Genomic DNA, 16,795 nt, shown 5'->3' on the forward strand with positions numbered 1-16,795 from the left:
CTGCAGCTTTATGTTAGAAGACTTCTTCTGCACACGTCTGACCCTCGTGTCATCACAGAGTGGGATTTCAGCACGGCAGGTGGTGGCATGATACCCAAACAGACAAAGTTGTCCTCCTCCAGTGTCCAAAACACCAGCAATAAGTCTAGGAGATAGTATGTCTGTAATACTAAGTTATCTATGCCCTTTTACAGCAGTAATAATAAACATTTATATTATGAGATTGTTGAGTCATTGTATTGGGATCCTTGGGCTGGGGCTTCACAGTTCTTGCAGGTCACAATAAAATCACTGAATTATCTCAAGAATAGAGCAGCCTGTATGTATGGGGCATAAAGAGGATTTTGTCACAGTGAAAGACTCATTTATATTAAGGCATATGTTGGATTTCTCTTATTAAAGGAGTATTCCACTTAGAACAAGATATCCCCATACATGGGATAATATAATATACAAATAAAATATTTCTTATAAACACAGATTGCATACAAATGAATGAATAGTAATGGGACGGCTCACTCTCTATAAGCACGGATGGGTGCCAATGTCCAAAATGAATTACCCCTTCAAAAGCAGTAAAATTGTATTTAATTGGACCGGCACTCGAACATAAGGGTTCCGCAGAGGACCAATATAAAGTAAAATATTGCAATTTATTAAAACATAAAAAACATAAAAACATGCATACACGTATTAGTGGGATGGATGAGACAGTAGATGGACTATCTCATGTAATAAGTCCGTAAGGTACAGGTATATCTGTTAAGTTGGATCAAGCCTAGCTGGATGGAAAATGGATAAAGTCCCGTTCTTATGCTGATAATTCCTATTGGGCAAAATCCATAGCAAACAGTCTCATAGCATAAGCGGAGTACTCACTATTTGATGCGCAATTCTGTGGCGTCCCACATGTAAGAGCGCTTACCTCGGTGTCGGTTCAATCAAAGGCAAACGGCAGAGTGTAATTGCTTGCTGACATCATAAAATCGGAACTCCGTAAGATCGCTTCAATTATCACGAGATGAGCTTTTACCTTTTCTTTTGTATGATACAGACTCTTTAATCGCGGCTTAAAAATCGCAGTGAAGCTTCGATCTTTTGATCATAGATTGCTATCAGTAGCCAGCTGTTGGTAAAGTCGACCACCAGTCGGTTTACTTTCGTTTTTTTCAGAAAGTAGTTTCGTAGATTTCTTTCAATGTTGCATGGACATGCTTTAAATTTCAGACTCTTTATGAATATCCCATCGATTCCAGGCGCGTTTCGAAATAGATCCCTATTTCTTACTCAGTGGGAAGGAAGAAATAGGGATCTATTTCAAAACGCGTCTGGAATCGATGGGATATTTATAAAGAGTCTGATATTTTATGCATGGCCATGCAACATTGAAAGATATCTACGAAACTACTTCCTGAAAAAAAGAAAGAAAACCGACTGGTGGTCGACTTTACCAACGGCTGGCTACTGATAGCAATCTATGATCAAAAGAGCGAAGCTTCACTGCAATTTTTAAGCCGCGATTAAAGAGTCTGTATCATACGAAAGAAAAGGTAACAGCTCATCTCGCGATAATTGAAGCGATCTTACGGAGTTCCGATTTTATGATGTCAGCAAGCAATTACACTCTGCCGTTTGCATTTCATTGAATCGACACCGAGGTAAGCGCTCTTACATGTGGGACGCCACAGAGTTGATCATTAAATAGTGAGTACTCCGCTTATCATGCTATGAGACTGTTTGGTATTGATTTTGCCCAATAGGAATTATCAGCATAAGAACGGGACTTTATCCATTTTCCATCCAGCTAGGCTTGATCCAACTTAACAGATATACCTGTACCTTATGGATTTATTACATGAGATAGTCCATCTACTGTCTCATCCATCCCACTAATACGTGTATGCATGTTTTTATGTTTTTTATGTTTTAATAAATTGCACTATTTTACTTTATATTGGTCCTCTGCGTGAACCCTCATGTTTGAGTGCCGGTCCAATTAAATACAATTTTACAGATTGCATACAGTTTGATTTAAAGGGAACCTGTCACCGGGATTTGATGTATATAGCTGAGGACATGGGTTGCTAGATGGCCGCTAGCACATCTGCAATACCCAGTCCCCATAGCTCTGTGTGCTTTTATTGTGTAAAAATACTATTTGATCCATATGCAAATGAACCTGAGATGTGTCCTGTCCCTGAGATGAGTCCAGTGTTGCGAGATTACGGCGCTCTAGCTTTCCGACGTCGGGGAGCAAGGAGGAGATTCTGAGGATGCGGGCGGTGCTGGGCTCCTTCACGCTGGACTCATCTCAGGGACAGGACTCATCTCAGGTTAATTTGCATATGTATCAAATCAGTTTTTTTACACAATAAAAGCACACAGAGCTATGGGGACTGGGCAGATGTTCTAGCGGCCATCTAGCAACCCATGTCCTCAGCTCTATACATCAAATCCCGGTGACAGGTTCCCTTTAATCAGATTAGGTTGATTGAATTAAATATATAACAAACCTTGAGCTTTTTCAACCAATTGTTTTCTTTATTTAGGGATCGAACACATTGAACAAATCACTTCTTCAAAAGATAAATACTTTAAAGAAAATACATTTAGTCCCATCCTGTTTAGGAGAGAATTTTATTCTACGGTTTGCTGTATGTGTCCGAACTCTTGAATCTAATCACGTTGCATTTGCCTGGAAGCACATTGAAGAACTGGCCACTGAAGTCCTAAAGGAAGGTGAAAAACAATAACTTTATGGTAAGAGTTTGGTCTTTTATGATGTTCTTCTATGTGTTCTTTAAATCGGGTCATCTGAAATATTCAATTCTCCCTAGAGACACGTTATGTAGCCAAAAGTAGTGCACACTTGACCATCAAATTCATATAAGCTTACTGGGCATCCCATTCCAAAAGCATATGCCTTAACATGGAATTCATTGCCTTCTGTCACTGTAACAGCCGACACTCTTCTGGGAAAAGTGTGTGTGTGGGAGGGGGGGGGGGGAGAATTTGTGCCCATCTAGCCAAAAAATTATTTGCAAGGTCAGACACTGATGTTGGCTTACATTAGAGGTTGCAATTCATCCCAAAGGCATTTAAAGTGGTTGATTAGATCTCTGTGCAGTTCACTTGAGTTTCTCATACTGGAACAGGAAAGTGCTTTCCCCAAACTATTGCCACAAGGGTGGGTTCACATCATGCTTTATGCCTCCATTTGACATATACAGTACAGACCAAAAGTTTGGACACACCTTCTCATTCAAAGAGTTTTCTTTATTTTCATGACTATGAAGGCATCAAAACTATGAATTAACACATGTGGAATTATATACATAACAAACAAGTGTGAAACAACTGAAAATATGTCATATTCTAGGTTCTTCAAAGTAGCCACCTTTTGCTTTGATTACTGCTTTGCACACTTGGCATTCTCTTGATGAGCTTCAAGAGGTAGTCCCCTGAAATGGTCTTCCAACAGTCTTGAAGGAGTTCCCAGAGATGCTTAGCACTTGTTGGCCCTTTTGCATTCACTCTGCGGTCCAGCTCACTCCAAACCATCTCGATTGGGTTCAGGTCCGGTGACTGTGGAGGCCAGGTCATCTGGTGCAGCACCCCATCACTCTCCTTCATGGTCAAATAGCCCTTACTTTCAAAGTTTTCCCAATTTTTCGACTGACTGACTGACCTTCATTTCTTAAAGTAATGATGGCCACTCGTTTTTCTTTACTTTGCTGCTTTTTTCTTGCCATAATACAAATTCTAACAGGCTATTCAGTAGGACTATCAGCTGTGTATCCACCTGACTTCTCCTCAACGCAACTGATGGTCCCAACCCCATTTATAAGGCAAGAAATCCCACTTATTAAACCTGACAGGGCACACCTGTGAAGTGAAAACCATTTCAGGGGACTACCTCTTGAAGCTCATCAAGAGAATGCCAAGAGTGTGCAAAGCAGTAATCAAAGCAAAAGGTGGCTACTTTGAAGAACCTAGAATATAACATATTTTCAGTTGTTTCACACTTGTTTGTTATGTATATAATTCCACATGTGTTAATTCATAGATTTGATGCCTTCAGTGTGAATCTACAATTTTCATAGTCATGAAAATAAAGAAAACTCTTTGAATGAGAAGGTGTGTCCAAACTTTTGGTCTGTACTGTACGTTACAAAAAAATATATACAAAAACGCAGCACACCACGTTCTTGTATCCTGCAGAGTCCGGTAAAAAAGTGTGTGTGTATGTGTAATATATATATATATATATATATATATATATATATATATATATATATATTAGAGAAAGCAGGACTGCACTCCGAATTGTGATGAAAATCAAAGCAGTTTTATTCACCCATATTATGGCAAGATTTGCCATAATATGGGTGAATAAAACTGCTTTGATTTTCATCACAATTCGGAGTGCAGTCCTGCTTTCTCTATTATACTATTGGGGATTGCCGTTGTCCCCCTTTGGATATTGCACCCATTTTCCAGGCTGGTGCTCCCGCTGGACTTTCTTTTTCTATATATATATATATATATATATATATATATATATATATATATATATATTATATATAATTTTCTTTTTTTTTTTTTACAATTGAACTCTATGGTGTAGTCTGAGCCATTCATTTAAAAAGTAACTAAATACTTTCATAATTATTTTTAATATGTTGTCCCTAATCCCCTAAATAAAATTTTTCTAATATACTTTATTAATTTTCTATTTTTACTATACTCTTACATCCCTAAAGAGCACCACTCAGTATACATAGTGTACCATGTACTATGCCTGGATTAGCTGAGCGGACCAGGCTCCTGCTTCTGCCTGCTTCGCTAAGCTAAGAGCTGACATACAGTTCTCTTAGCTTAGCGGAGCAGGCAGAAGCAGGAGCCCGCTCGACTAATCCAGACATAGTACATGGGTACAGGTACAGTGCTATGCCAGGAGTTAGTAATTGTCCAGGGAACACGGGCAGGAGCAGCAATGTGCACTCCTGCCCATAATCACAGCACTACTGCTGCCTATTCATAAAATGAGTACTCCATACACCGCTGAGCTGTCAGCGGTGTACGGAGATCTGAGTTTTAAGCACTTTAGGGATGTAAAAGTATAGTAAAAATAGAAAATTAATAAAGTCTATTAGAAAAAATTTTAGGGGATTAGGGACAACATATAAAAATTATTATAAAAGTTTAGTTACTCTTTAACATATGAGTTTTTTGTATACGTTAAATGGATGGGAAAAACTTGATGTGAACTCACCCTAAAATTGTCTAAAATTTTATTGTATGCTATAGCAATAACATTGCCCTTCATTGAAAATAAGGGGCCTAGTCTAAACCCTGAAAAACAACTTAATGAAATTGTCACTCCTTCAGCTTCAAGCCTGTATTACAAAGGCCAAATGAGCAAGAGATTGTCGGGAGGAAAGCATTCCCTCTGGGCATTCGCTTGGTAGCTAGTGGTTGAGACTGCTGCTATTACATACAGCGATCTCCTCCGCAGCATGGGATCAAAAATCTGCGCTTGCCGGTGGCAGATCATGCTGTCTAATAGAGCTTGTCCCCATACTGTCTAGTGGTTTGCCAGCGGCAGATCGCTATTAGACAGTATGGGAACAAGCTCTATTAGACAGCACGATCTGACGTCGGCAAGCACTGATTTTTAAGTACACTTAAAAATCAGAATTGCCTGATGAGCAAGCATTTGCTCGTTCATTGGGCAATCAGCGGCAGTATTACACTGGAAGATGATTGCTAATAAGCGTTCATGTTAGTGAAGATTGGCCAGTGTAATACTGCCTTTAGGCACTACACATTCTGAGGGGTTATTCCCAGAGGACATTACCTAAGTCCAGATAAATCCATTAGACAGCCAGATAGTGAAACATGATCCATCACTCCAGAGCACCCATTTCCAGGTGTTCCTTCCCGACAATCACCTGCTTGCTTGTTTAAATGCAATGATCTCTTATACAGAATGGGGAGGATTGATCGCTAATGTCATCACTCGTTCCCATACAGAATCATTGTTTACTGGCAGCAGATCGTGCCATCTAAACACGCTCTGCTGTCAGAAATTGATTTTGGTGACCGCTCAAATGATCATATTACCTGATAAACAAGTGTTTTGCTCATTCATTGGGTAATAGGCAGCATCTTTACACCAGCAGATTATTGCTAATAATAATAATAATAATAAATCCTACAAATGCTTATTACTGATTATCTGGCCAATTCTCTGCCAGAGTAAAGGGTCTGCAAGTCCCTTTATCAACCCCTTACTTTCCAACCTAATAATACTTAAGGGGGTTGTCTGGGTTCAGAGCTGAACCCAGAGATATCCCCTTTTCCCCCCACTCAGCCCCTCTGACATGAGCACCGCAGCATTTCATGCTCTGAAGCTCTTGCCCTGCGCTAAATCGCTCAGCTAGGGCAGTGATAAAGCCCGTCCATCAGTGCCGGTAACGTCACCGGGAACACTGCTAGGCGGAGCGGTACAGTCATTGTGTGTAACCTGGTAAGTGTTCTTCTACAAAATGTTATGATGTACATGTTATATTGCAACCTAAGTGAATGCATGTGTGGTAGAGTCGGTGCCCTCCGTTGTATGTCATTGAACTAGATCTGTGACTGTCTTGCTGGGCCTGGGATTGTTTTCTCGTTTTACATCATGCAACAAGCATGTTGCACTTTTATGGCCATGGAAGGTTGAGATCCATGAAAGGTAGTGGTAAAGCAGGACCCAAATTGGAAGCGCAGAGTAGTGATTGGTGCTCTGCTGCAAGTGTGTATAAGCAGGGTAAGCTTTGGCAGAGGATAACCCCTCAGAAACATAGGATAGGCTGCATAACTTATAGTCACTTTGGTGAAATGCAATGTGGTGGGAACTCCTGCAAAGCTTGAGATGCTTAACCCTGGTTAAGGACTATACTGTCTTTAGATGCTTAACCCTGGTTAAGGACTATGCTGTCGTGCTCTGTGTTTCTAATAAGTCTGTTGTCCTGCAACATACCGTATTCCTTACTCAAGAATGCATTTTTTACAAGCAAGCAGATGAAATATCGCTCCTTTTTGTGAGAAAAAAAAGTGCTGGTATCTTTCTGCTGTTTAGCTCTGCTATGTGAAATCTCCTTTGTGCAGTACATCTGGTATTTCATAGAACTATGCATGTTTGGTTGTTCCTAAAGTAAAAGCAGTTATGTTTCCTTTTTTCATTATTACAATCAGTTTACTGTCAACAAGGTGGAGAATCAAATCTTGACTTTACTCTACTCTAGAACAGGGGTGGGGAACCTTTTTGCTGCCGAGGGCCATTTGGATATTTATAACATCGTTTGGGGGCCATACAAAATTCTCAACTTAAAAATTTGACTGCTATATTTGGTAAAACATATAAGTGACTTAGGGGTAAGTTACAGAAATTGCGCTTCAATTAAAAAATGTAGAGCACTTTATTTTTGCAGCACAAAATGGAGCCTGCACTATATATTACAAATAGTACAGGCGCCATTTTGACCACACATATCAGTCTAATATTTAAGTTTACATCAGACCCTCCCCAGCCTTAGAATCAGACCCCCAGCCTCAGATCAGACTGCCCAGCCTCAGATCACACCCCCATCAGACCTTCCAACCTCAGATCAGACCCCCATCAGACCCCCCAGCCTCAGATCACACCCCTATCAGACCTCCCAACCTCAGATCAGACCCCCATCAGACCCTCCCTAGCCTCAGATAAGCTCCCATCAGACCTCCCAAACTCAGATCAGACCCTCTTCAGACCTTCCCTAGCCTAAGATCAGACCCTCTTCAGACCCCCCAGCCTCAGATCAGACCCTCTTCAGACCCCCCAGCCTCAGATCAGACAATCATCAGACCCCCCCAGCCTCAGATCAGACCCTCATCAGACCCCCCCAGCCTAAGTTCAGACCCCCCCAATAGGCCCCCAGCCTCAGATCAGCCCCAATCAGACCTCAGATCAGACCCTCATCAGACACCCCAGCCTGTTCAGACCCCCCCAATAGGCCCCCAGCCTCAGATCAGACATTTAAAATAAATAAAAAAATTAACTTCCCTCTCCAACTCTGGGTGGCGCTGCCACTTGGCTGATTCACTTACCCTCCCTGGTCTTCTCCCCACCTTGCTGTACTTTGACCTGACAGCGCACAGGGTCAGGTCATAGTGCAGGGATCAGGGAAGGTGAGTACAGCCAGTGCAGCGCTGTTCACACCTTCATTTGCCTCTCGCATGCTAATGACCAGTCATTAGCATTTTTTGGCATGGGGCAGGGTTCCCAACCACTGCTCTAGAGCCTAATGTATTTTAGTTACAACCCTGTTCAGCAGTCCCACTTACATGGAAAATCAGCCCAGTTACACAATTGCCAGTAGTAGGGATGTGCTGGGTGGCCAAGCAATTACAGTATTTCCTGAACCAGCATCACAGGAATTAATATTATTATTTATGACAGCATCATTTATTCTATGGCACTATAAATATGATAAGGGGTATACATACAAAATACACGGCTCAAAAAAATAAAGGGAACACAAAAATAACACATCCTAGATCTGAGTTAATTAAATATTCTTCTGAAATACTTTGTTCTTTACATAGTTGAATGTGCTGACAACAAAATCACACAAAAATAAAAAAATGGAAATCAAATTTTTCAACCCATGGAGGTCTGGATTTGGAGTCACCTTCAAAGTTAAAGTGGAAAAGCACACTACGGGCTGATCCAACTTTGATGTAATGTCCTTAAAACAAAATGAGGCTCAGTAGTGTGTGTGGCCTCCACGTGCCTGTATGACCTCCCTACAACGCCTGTGCATGCTCCTGATGAGATGGCGGACGGTCTCCTGAGGGAGCTCCTCCCAGACCTGGACTAAAGCATCTGCCAACTCCTGGACAGTCTGTGGTGCAACGTGACATTGGTGGATAGAGCGAGACATGATGTCCCAGATGTGCTCAATTGGATTCAGGTCTGGGGAACGGGCGGGCCAGTCCATAGCATCAATGCCTTCATCTTGCAGGAACTGCTGACACACTCCAGCCACATGAGGTCTAGCATTGTCTTGCATTAGGGGGAACCCAGGGCCAACCGCACCAGCATATGGTCTCACAAGGGGTCTGAGGATCTCATCTCGGTACCTAATGGCAGTCAGGCTACCTCTGGCGAGCACATGGAGGGCTGTGTGGCCCTCCAAAGAAATGCCACCCCACACCATTACTGACCCAATGCCAAACCGGTCATGCTGGAGGATGTTGCAGGCAGCATAACATTCTCCACGGCATCTCCAGACTCTGTCACGTCTGTCACATGTGCTCAGTGTGAACCTGCTTCCATCTATGAAGAGCACAGGGCGCCAGTGGCGAATTTGCCAATCTTGGTGTTCTCTGGCAAATGCCAAACGTCCTGTACGGTGTTGGGCTGTAAGCACAACCCCCACCTGTGGACGTTGGGCCCTCATATCACCCTCATGGAGTCTGTTTCTGACCGTTTGAGCAGACACATGCACATTTGTGGCCTGCTGGAGGTCATTTTGCAGGGCTCTGGCAGTGCTCCTCCTGTTCCTCCTTGCACAAAGGCGAAGGTAGCGGTCCTGCTGCTGGGTTGTTGCCCTCCTACAGCCTCCTCCACGTCTCCTGATGTACTGGCCTGTCTCCTGGTAGCGCCTCCATGCTCTGGACACTACGCTGACAGACACAGCAAACCTTCTTGGCACAGCTCGCATTGATGTTCCATCCTGGATAAGCTGCACTACCTGAGCCACTTGTGTGGGTTGTAGACTCCGTCTCATGCTACCACTAGAGTGAAAGCACCGCCAGCATTCAAAAGTGACCAAAACATCAGCCAGGAAGCATAGGAACTGAGAAATGGTCAGTGGTCACCACTTGCAGAACCACTCCTTTATTGGGGGTGTCTTGCTAATTGCCTATAATTTCCACCTGTTGTCTATCCCATTTGCACAACAGCATGTGAAATTGATTGTCACACAGTGTTGCTTCCTAAGTGGACAGTTTGATTTCACAGAAGTGTGATTGACTTGGAGTTACATTGTGTTGTTTAAGTGTTCCCTTTATTTTTTTGAGCAGTGTACAAACAATAGGCAAGAACAAGACCAGTTACAAACTAGTACAGTAGGAGAGAGGGCCCTGCCCGCAAGGGCTTACAATGTACAAATTGTTACCATTCAGATAATCAAAGGGACTAATATGTCTGACAGTACAGACTTCTAATCCTTTCACTGGAACTGGATTAGAATAATTAGATTAGGATAATCCCTTTACTGTACTTTTTCCTATAGTGTCATCAACAATTATTGTTATCTGTTTGGCCATTTGGTTTTGCTACTTTCTGCTCTGCTTCTTGTATGTATACTGTACTTCCAGTTATAATATTATTTTTACATTTGTACATTGTTTAAGTGATTTTCAAATGTATTTCATTAGAAGTTGGATCTTTGGTAAACTCCAGTGTCCTGTTCCTCTTCACACAATCAAAATAATGTTATCTTGCGGACATAACTAGATGGACAGATTCCTATTCAAGTTCCTCTACACTTCAACAGGTGGCTCATATGGAGCTCCTATGAATTTAATATTTTAGCATGTGCAAATGTATGTGATTACTTTATTAACTAATAAATGTTTCTGTTTTCAGGCCAAGACGCTACTTATCAAGGAATAAGAAAAATATATTGTGCTTGCAAACCCTGTATTTTTCCTAAAAGTATGTATTTTCTTGTTGACAATACTGTCAGAAGAATGTGAATCAATAACTTTAAATAAATGTGAAGATGTGGCGTACATTACTGATGTATTATTGAATCAGACATCAAAAAGATCCCGCAGAGAAAATAAGTATGTAAAGCAGTCTTTTTATTCCTTTACTTTTCAATGGTTTTCCATGTGAATGGCCAACCAACAGCAGAAATCCCACAACCAATGAGATTAAAGCAAGGGCTACACGACCGCAGTGGTTGAGCGACACCTGTCGCGGCCAGTATCGCTGAGCAGCAGTGATCCCATAGAAATGAATGGTATTGCCACGACAGTCACAAAAAATCCAGCCGTGTTGGATTTCTTGCGACTGCCGTGGAGATCTATTCATTTCTATGGGATCACCGCTACTCAGCGATCCTGGCCGCGACAGGTGTCGCGCGACCAGTGTCGTTGTGTAGCCCTTGCCTAACTGTGGCCTCATGATGGCGTCCCTTTAATATAAGGCCTCATTCACACGACCGTCGTTTGGGTCCGCATCCGAGACACAATTTCTGCGGCTCGGATACAGACCCATTCACTTCAGTGGTGTTGCAAAAAGATGCAGACAGCACACCATGTGCTATCTACTAGTGTTGAGCGAACTTCTGTTTTAAGTTCGGCGTCTAAAGTTCGGCTTCCGGTTAGCGGAGAATCCCGATATGGATTCCGAATTCCGTTGTGGTCCGTGGTAGCGGAATCAATAATCGGCCATTATTGATTCCGCTACCACGGACCTCAACGGAATTCGGAATCCATATCGGGATTCTCCGCTAACCGGAAGCCGAACTTTAGACGCCGAACTTAAAACAGAAGTTCGCTCAACACTACTATCTACATCAGTTGCTCAGTCCGTGGCACAAAAAAATAAAAAATAGAACATGTCCTATTGTTGTCTGTTTTGTGGACAAGAATAGGCGTTTTAATTATGGGCAGTCCATTCCGCAAATTGCAGAATGCACATGGCCGGCATCCGTGTTTTTTGCGGATCCGCAATTTGCATGTAGCCTAAATCTGATAACATCTACACTACCACAGCTGACTGTTCATATTATAGGCAGGGCAGCAGAAAGTCAACATGTGTGATTAGTGCAAACTCCTGTGTGCCAGCTAAACACAAGAGATAAGAGGCTGGTTTTGAGTGATTGCAGAGCAAATATAAGGATGTTTAAATACTCGGAGGGAAGTTCTGAATATACTGACCTGCAATGCAATCTGCTGATTAGGTGACTCAGTACATTTACACTGCAAGAAAATTTAGACTAGCGCATCTAAAGTCACAGGTGCACAACCATAAAGCTATAATGCAAACAAAATATGGCAGCACACTGTTATACATGCAAACAGAACTAGGGATTAGAGATTATTCTGGATTACAATGGTCAATGATCAAATGTGTGTCAGGCCCATTTACCAACGTCAAGGTGGCTTCTGCAGATGGGTACCAAACACTAACATAACTGCCTCTCTTGGGCCTAACCTAAGACTACAATGTTCAGGGCGGTCTAGGAACCAGCTATATTTATACTCTGCTTAGAAGCCCTAACCTAGGCAGATGGGCCAGGAGTTCTTAATCTAAAAGGAGGAAGCTACCCTCCAAACACACTGCATCAAAATTTAGACTAGCACATCTAAAGTTACAGGTGCACAGCCACAAAGCTAATATGCAGACAGTAAACAAAATACGTATGGCAGCACACTGTTATACATGCAAACAAAAGAACCAGGGATTAGGGATTATTTTAGATTACAGTGGTGCTATACATACTAGACTTGAAAAATGGAAACTCTTCACGTACATTTTTAATCAAACGGCATATTTACCAACACCAAGGTGGCTTCTGCAGATGGGTACCTAAAATGAACATAACCGCCACTCCTGGGCCTAACTTAAGTCTACAATGTACAAACCGGATTCCAAAAAAGTTGGGACACTATACAAATCGTGAATAAAAACTGAATGCAATGATGTGGAGGTGCCAACTTCTAATATTTTATTCAGAATAGAACATAAATCACGGAACAAAAGTTTAAACTGAGAAAATGTACCATTTTAAGGGAAAAATATGTTGAATCAGAATTTCATGGTGTCAACAAATCCCCAAAAAGTTGGGACAAGGCCATTTTCACCACTATGTGGCATCTCCCCTTCTTCTTACAACACTCAACAGACGTCTGGGGACCAAGGAGACCAGTTTCTCAAGTTTAGAAATAGGAATGCTCTCCCATTCTTGTCTAATACAGGCCTCTAACTGTTCAATCGTCTTGGGCCTTCTTTGTTGCACCTTCCTCTTTATGATACGCCAAATGTTCTCTATAGGTGAAAGATCTGGACTGCAGACTGGCCATTTCAGTACCCGGATCCTTCTCCTACGCAGCCATGATGTTGTGATTGATGCAGAATGTGGTCTGGCATTATCTTGTTGAAAAATGCAGGGTCTTCCCTGAAAGAGATGACGTCTGGATGGGAGCATATGTTGTTCTAGAACCTGACTATATTTTTCTGCATTGATGGTGCCTTTCCAGACATGCAACTGCCCATGCCACACGCACTCATGCAACCCCATACCATCAAAGATGCAGGCTTCTGAACTGAGCGTTGATAACAACTTGGGTTGTCCTTGTCCTCTTTGGTCCGGATGACATGGCGTCCCAGATTTCCAAAAAGAACTTTGAATCGTGACTCGTCTGACCACAGAACAGTCTTCCATTTTGCCACACTCCATTTTAAATGATCCCTGGCCCAGTGAAAACGCCTGAGCTTGTGGATCTTGCTTAGAAATGGCTTCTTCTTTGCACTGTAGAGTTTCAGCTGGCAACGGGTGGATTGTGTTCACTGACAATGGTTTCTGGAAGTATTCCTGAGCCCATTCTGTGATTTCCTTTACAGTAGCATTCCTGTTTGTGGTGCAGTGTCGTTTAAGGGCCCAGAGATCACGGGCATCCAGTATGGTTTTACGGCCTTGACCCTTACGCACAGAGATTGTTCCAGATTCTCTGAATCTTTGGATGATGTTATGCACAGTTGATGATGATAGATGCAAAGTCTTTGCAATTTTCCGCTGGATAACACCTTTCTGATATTGCTCCACTATCTTTCTGCGCAACATTGTGGGAATTGGTGATCCTCTACCCATCTTGGCTTCTGAGAGACACTGCCACTCTGAGAAGCTCTTTTTATACCCAATCATGTTGCCAATTGACCTAATTAGTGTTAATTGGTCTTCCAGCTCTTCGTTATGCTCAAATTTACTTTTTCCAGCCTCTTATTGCTACTTGTCCCAACTTTTTTGGGATTTGTTGACACCGTGAAAATTGGAATCAACGTATTTTTCCTTTAAAATGATACATTTACTCGGATTAAACGTTTGATCTGTCATCTACGTTCTATTACAAATAAAATATTGACATTTGCCATCTCCACATCATTGCATTCAGTTTTTATTCACAATTTGTTTAGTGTCCCAACTTTTTTGGAATCCGGTTTGTACATGTACAGTAGTAATATTGTCCAGAACTGAATAGCCTTAATTGCTGAAAAAAGCTTAATATATTCACGCTTTCTATTGTCATCATACATGGTGCAGTATGCAAGTGCAGCTACAAGGTGGCACTAGACTCTATTATTTGTTACATGGCAATCTTACAGGTAGATTTACCAAAGGACCAAATGAGTAGGTTTGTATCCATAGTCCAATATGAACTAATTGGACTTAAAGGGGTTTTGGTAAGGCTCTGGGATTCCAACGAACACCAGTGAGAACCATTTTTTTCCACAAATGGAGAAAACTTGGAACACTGGCAAACCTTCCCAAGAGTGGCTAATCTACCAAAATTTCACTAACAGCACATTGATGATTTATCCAGGAGGTCGTAAAAGGATTAGATGAACATCTAAAGAACTGTAGACCTCACTTATCTCAATTAAAGGGGTTGTCCAATATTGCAAAAACATAGCTGCTTACTTCCAGTGCCACCACTGTACACAGTTTGTGTTGTGTTGCATCTCTGCCCCATTGACTAGAATAAGCTGAGCTGCAATACCAGACACAACTCATGGACAGGGCTGGTGCTGTTCTTGGAAGGAAGCAGCCTAGAGGTCAATGTACATGATTCCACAATAATAATAAAAAAACACTGGGCACAAATGACATTCCTGGGAGAGCTGCAAGGCACTACTAATCAAAAAGAACAAAAAAGTTTATCTCATATCTGCCAAAAAACATATGGATGATCCCAAGGTTTTTTGGATAATATCAGGGCTCGAGTCCTGCAGGAATGTGTGGGAACGGCGTTTCTGCACTTTTTTCATAGCAACTTTTTTTCTTTAACGCCGGGCAAAAGGACTAGGAAGCGGTGAAGGCTTTGTACTCACCGCTTCCTGGTCCTCGACTGTCGGCTGTGCAGGGCTGCGCACAGGCATGAGGGCTGAGGTGCTCTGTGACGTCACGCAGCCTTCGTAGCACAGCCGACAGCAGGATGCAGATTGCGTAGGAGGAGAGGAGCGGCGGCGTCCAGGAGCAGGATAGGGTAAGTGTTTTTTTTATTTTAGATTTTATGAGGCTGATGGTAAGGCACTGACTGGGGGATGATGGAGAGGCACTGGGGGGCCGCTGGTGAGAGGCTACTGGGGGCTGTGAGAGGCTACTGGGGGCTGGTGAGAGGCTACTGGGGGCTGATAGAGAGGCTACTGGGGGCTGCTATGAGGCTACTGGGGGCAGCTATAATGCTACTGGGGGCTGCTATGAGGCTTCTGGGGGCTGCTATGAGGCATGGGGCTCTTATCTGAGGTCTGATTGGGGGTCATTCGTATTGGGGTCTGAGCTGAGGTGTGATCTGAGGTCTTATTAACATTAGGGATCTTATTGGGGCTGTTAGCTGAGGTCTGATTAACATTGGGGGTCTGATTGGTGGTCTGACCTGAGGTGTAATGAATTTTTTTTCCAGAGCAGCTTGGAGAAAAAAGGCCTCAGTCTCCCACACTCCTTCTGCCCGGCCAAGCCAGCCAGCACCCCTGAGGCTAAGCCAGCCAGCACCCCTGAGGCTAAGCTAGCCAGCACCCCTGAGGCTAAGCCAGCCAGCACCCCAGAGGCCAAGCCAGCCAGCACCCCTGAGTCTTCAGAACTGTAAGTAAATTATATATAAGGGGAGCTTATAATATGAAATAGACGAATTGCGCCTGAACAGACATATAGCGCAAATTACAGTTTCTGTTTACGTTTTTGTTTTGATCACAACGTGTACATTTGGCTCAGTCCTTAAGGGGTTAAAAACAGTCAGTATAGATAATACGAGTGTAGTACTGTTGTGCGGCGGCGGCATGAAGCACATGGCATCATAGCAACCAATGACGCCGTGCGCTCCTGCTCTCAGCAGGATGCCAGGCCGGGATACTACGGACCGCTCACGGTCGTGGAACACGGCCGTGTGCATTCGGCCTTAAAGCGAACCTTTCACCTGGATTTCACTTAAGAAACTATCAAAAGTACCTTATAGATCATCCTCATTGTGTTAGCACACGGTCTTGTCCCGCTTTTCTGTCATGTATATGCATGGAAAAATCGCTTTATAAAGTACTCTTCTCCAGCTCCACAAGTCACGTTAGAAGTCAAGGTGGTAGCCCTTCCCTCACTCCAGGCTGTAACTCCCCTGCCCTAACCCCGCCTCTAAGCAGTGTAATTGACACCCGGCTCAGTTACCAGGACCGGGCTTGTACAGGCGGCGCATGCGCCGTCGGACTCAAGCGCGATCCTGTAACTGAATCGCGCATGCGCCGTCCCCGATGCCTGCCTGTCTTCTCTTCCTCACGCGCGATTCAGTTACAGGATTGCGCTTGAGTCCGACGGCGCATGCGCCGCCTGTACAAGCGCGATCCCGGCGACTGAGCCGGGTGTCAATTACACTGCTTCGAGGCGGGGTTAGGGCAGGGGAGTTACAGCCTGGAGTGAGGGAAGGGCTACCCCCTTAACTTCTGCCGTGACGTGTGGAGCTGGAGAAGAGTACTTTATAAAGCGAT

General features: G+C 43.1%; 1 protein-coding gene across 2 annotated transcripts in view; it reads left to right on the top strand.

Moving 5' to 3' along the window:
* The window catches only part of LOC121002046 (aromatic-L-amino-acid decarboxylase-like), a 320,554-nt gene extending 309,682 nt beyond the window's left edge, over positions 1 to 10,872 (top strand). For both annotated transcript variants that reach the window (XM_040433347.1, XM_040433346.1), the window contains exons 14-15: positions 2,550 to 2,760; positions 10,682 to 10,872. In XM_040433347.1, the coding sequence (XP_040289281.1) occupies positions 2,550 to 2,753 (204 nt within the window). In that variant the 3' untranslated portion in view covers positions 2,754 to 2,760; positions 10,682 to 10,872. The remainder of the gene's footprint in view (positions 1 to 2,549; positions 2,761 to 10,681) is intronic.
* The last annotated feature ends 5,923 nt before the right edge of the window (positions 10,873 to 16,795 follow it).

This window comes from Bufo bufo, chromosome 5 (assembly GCF_905171765.1).
Source record: "Bufo bufo chromosome 5, aBufBuf1.1, whole genome shotgun sequence".
Classification (NCBI taxonomy): Eukaryota; Metazoa; Chordata; class Amphibia; order Anura; family Bufonidae; genus Bufo; species Bufo bufo.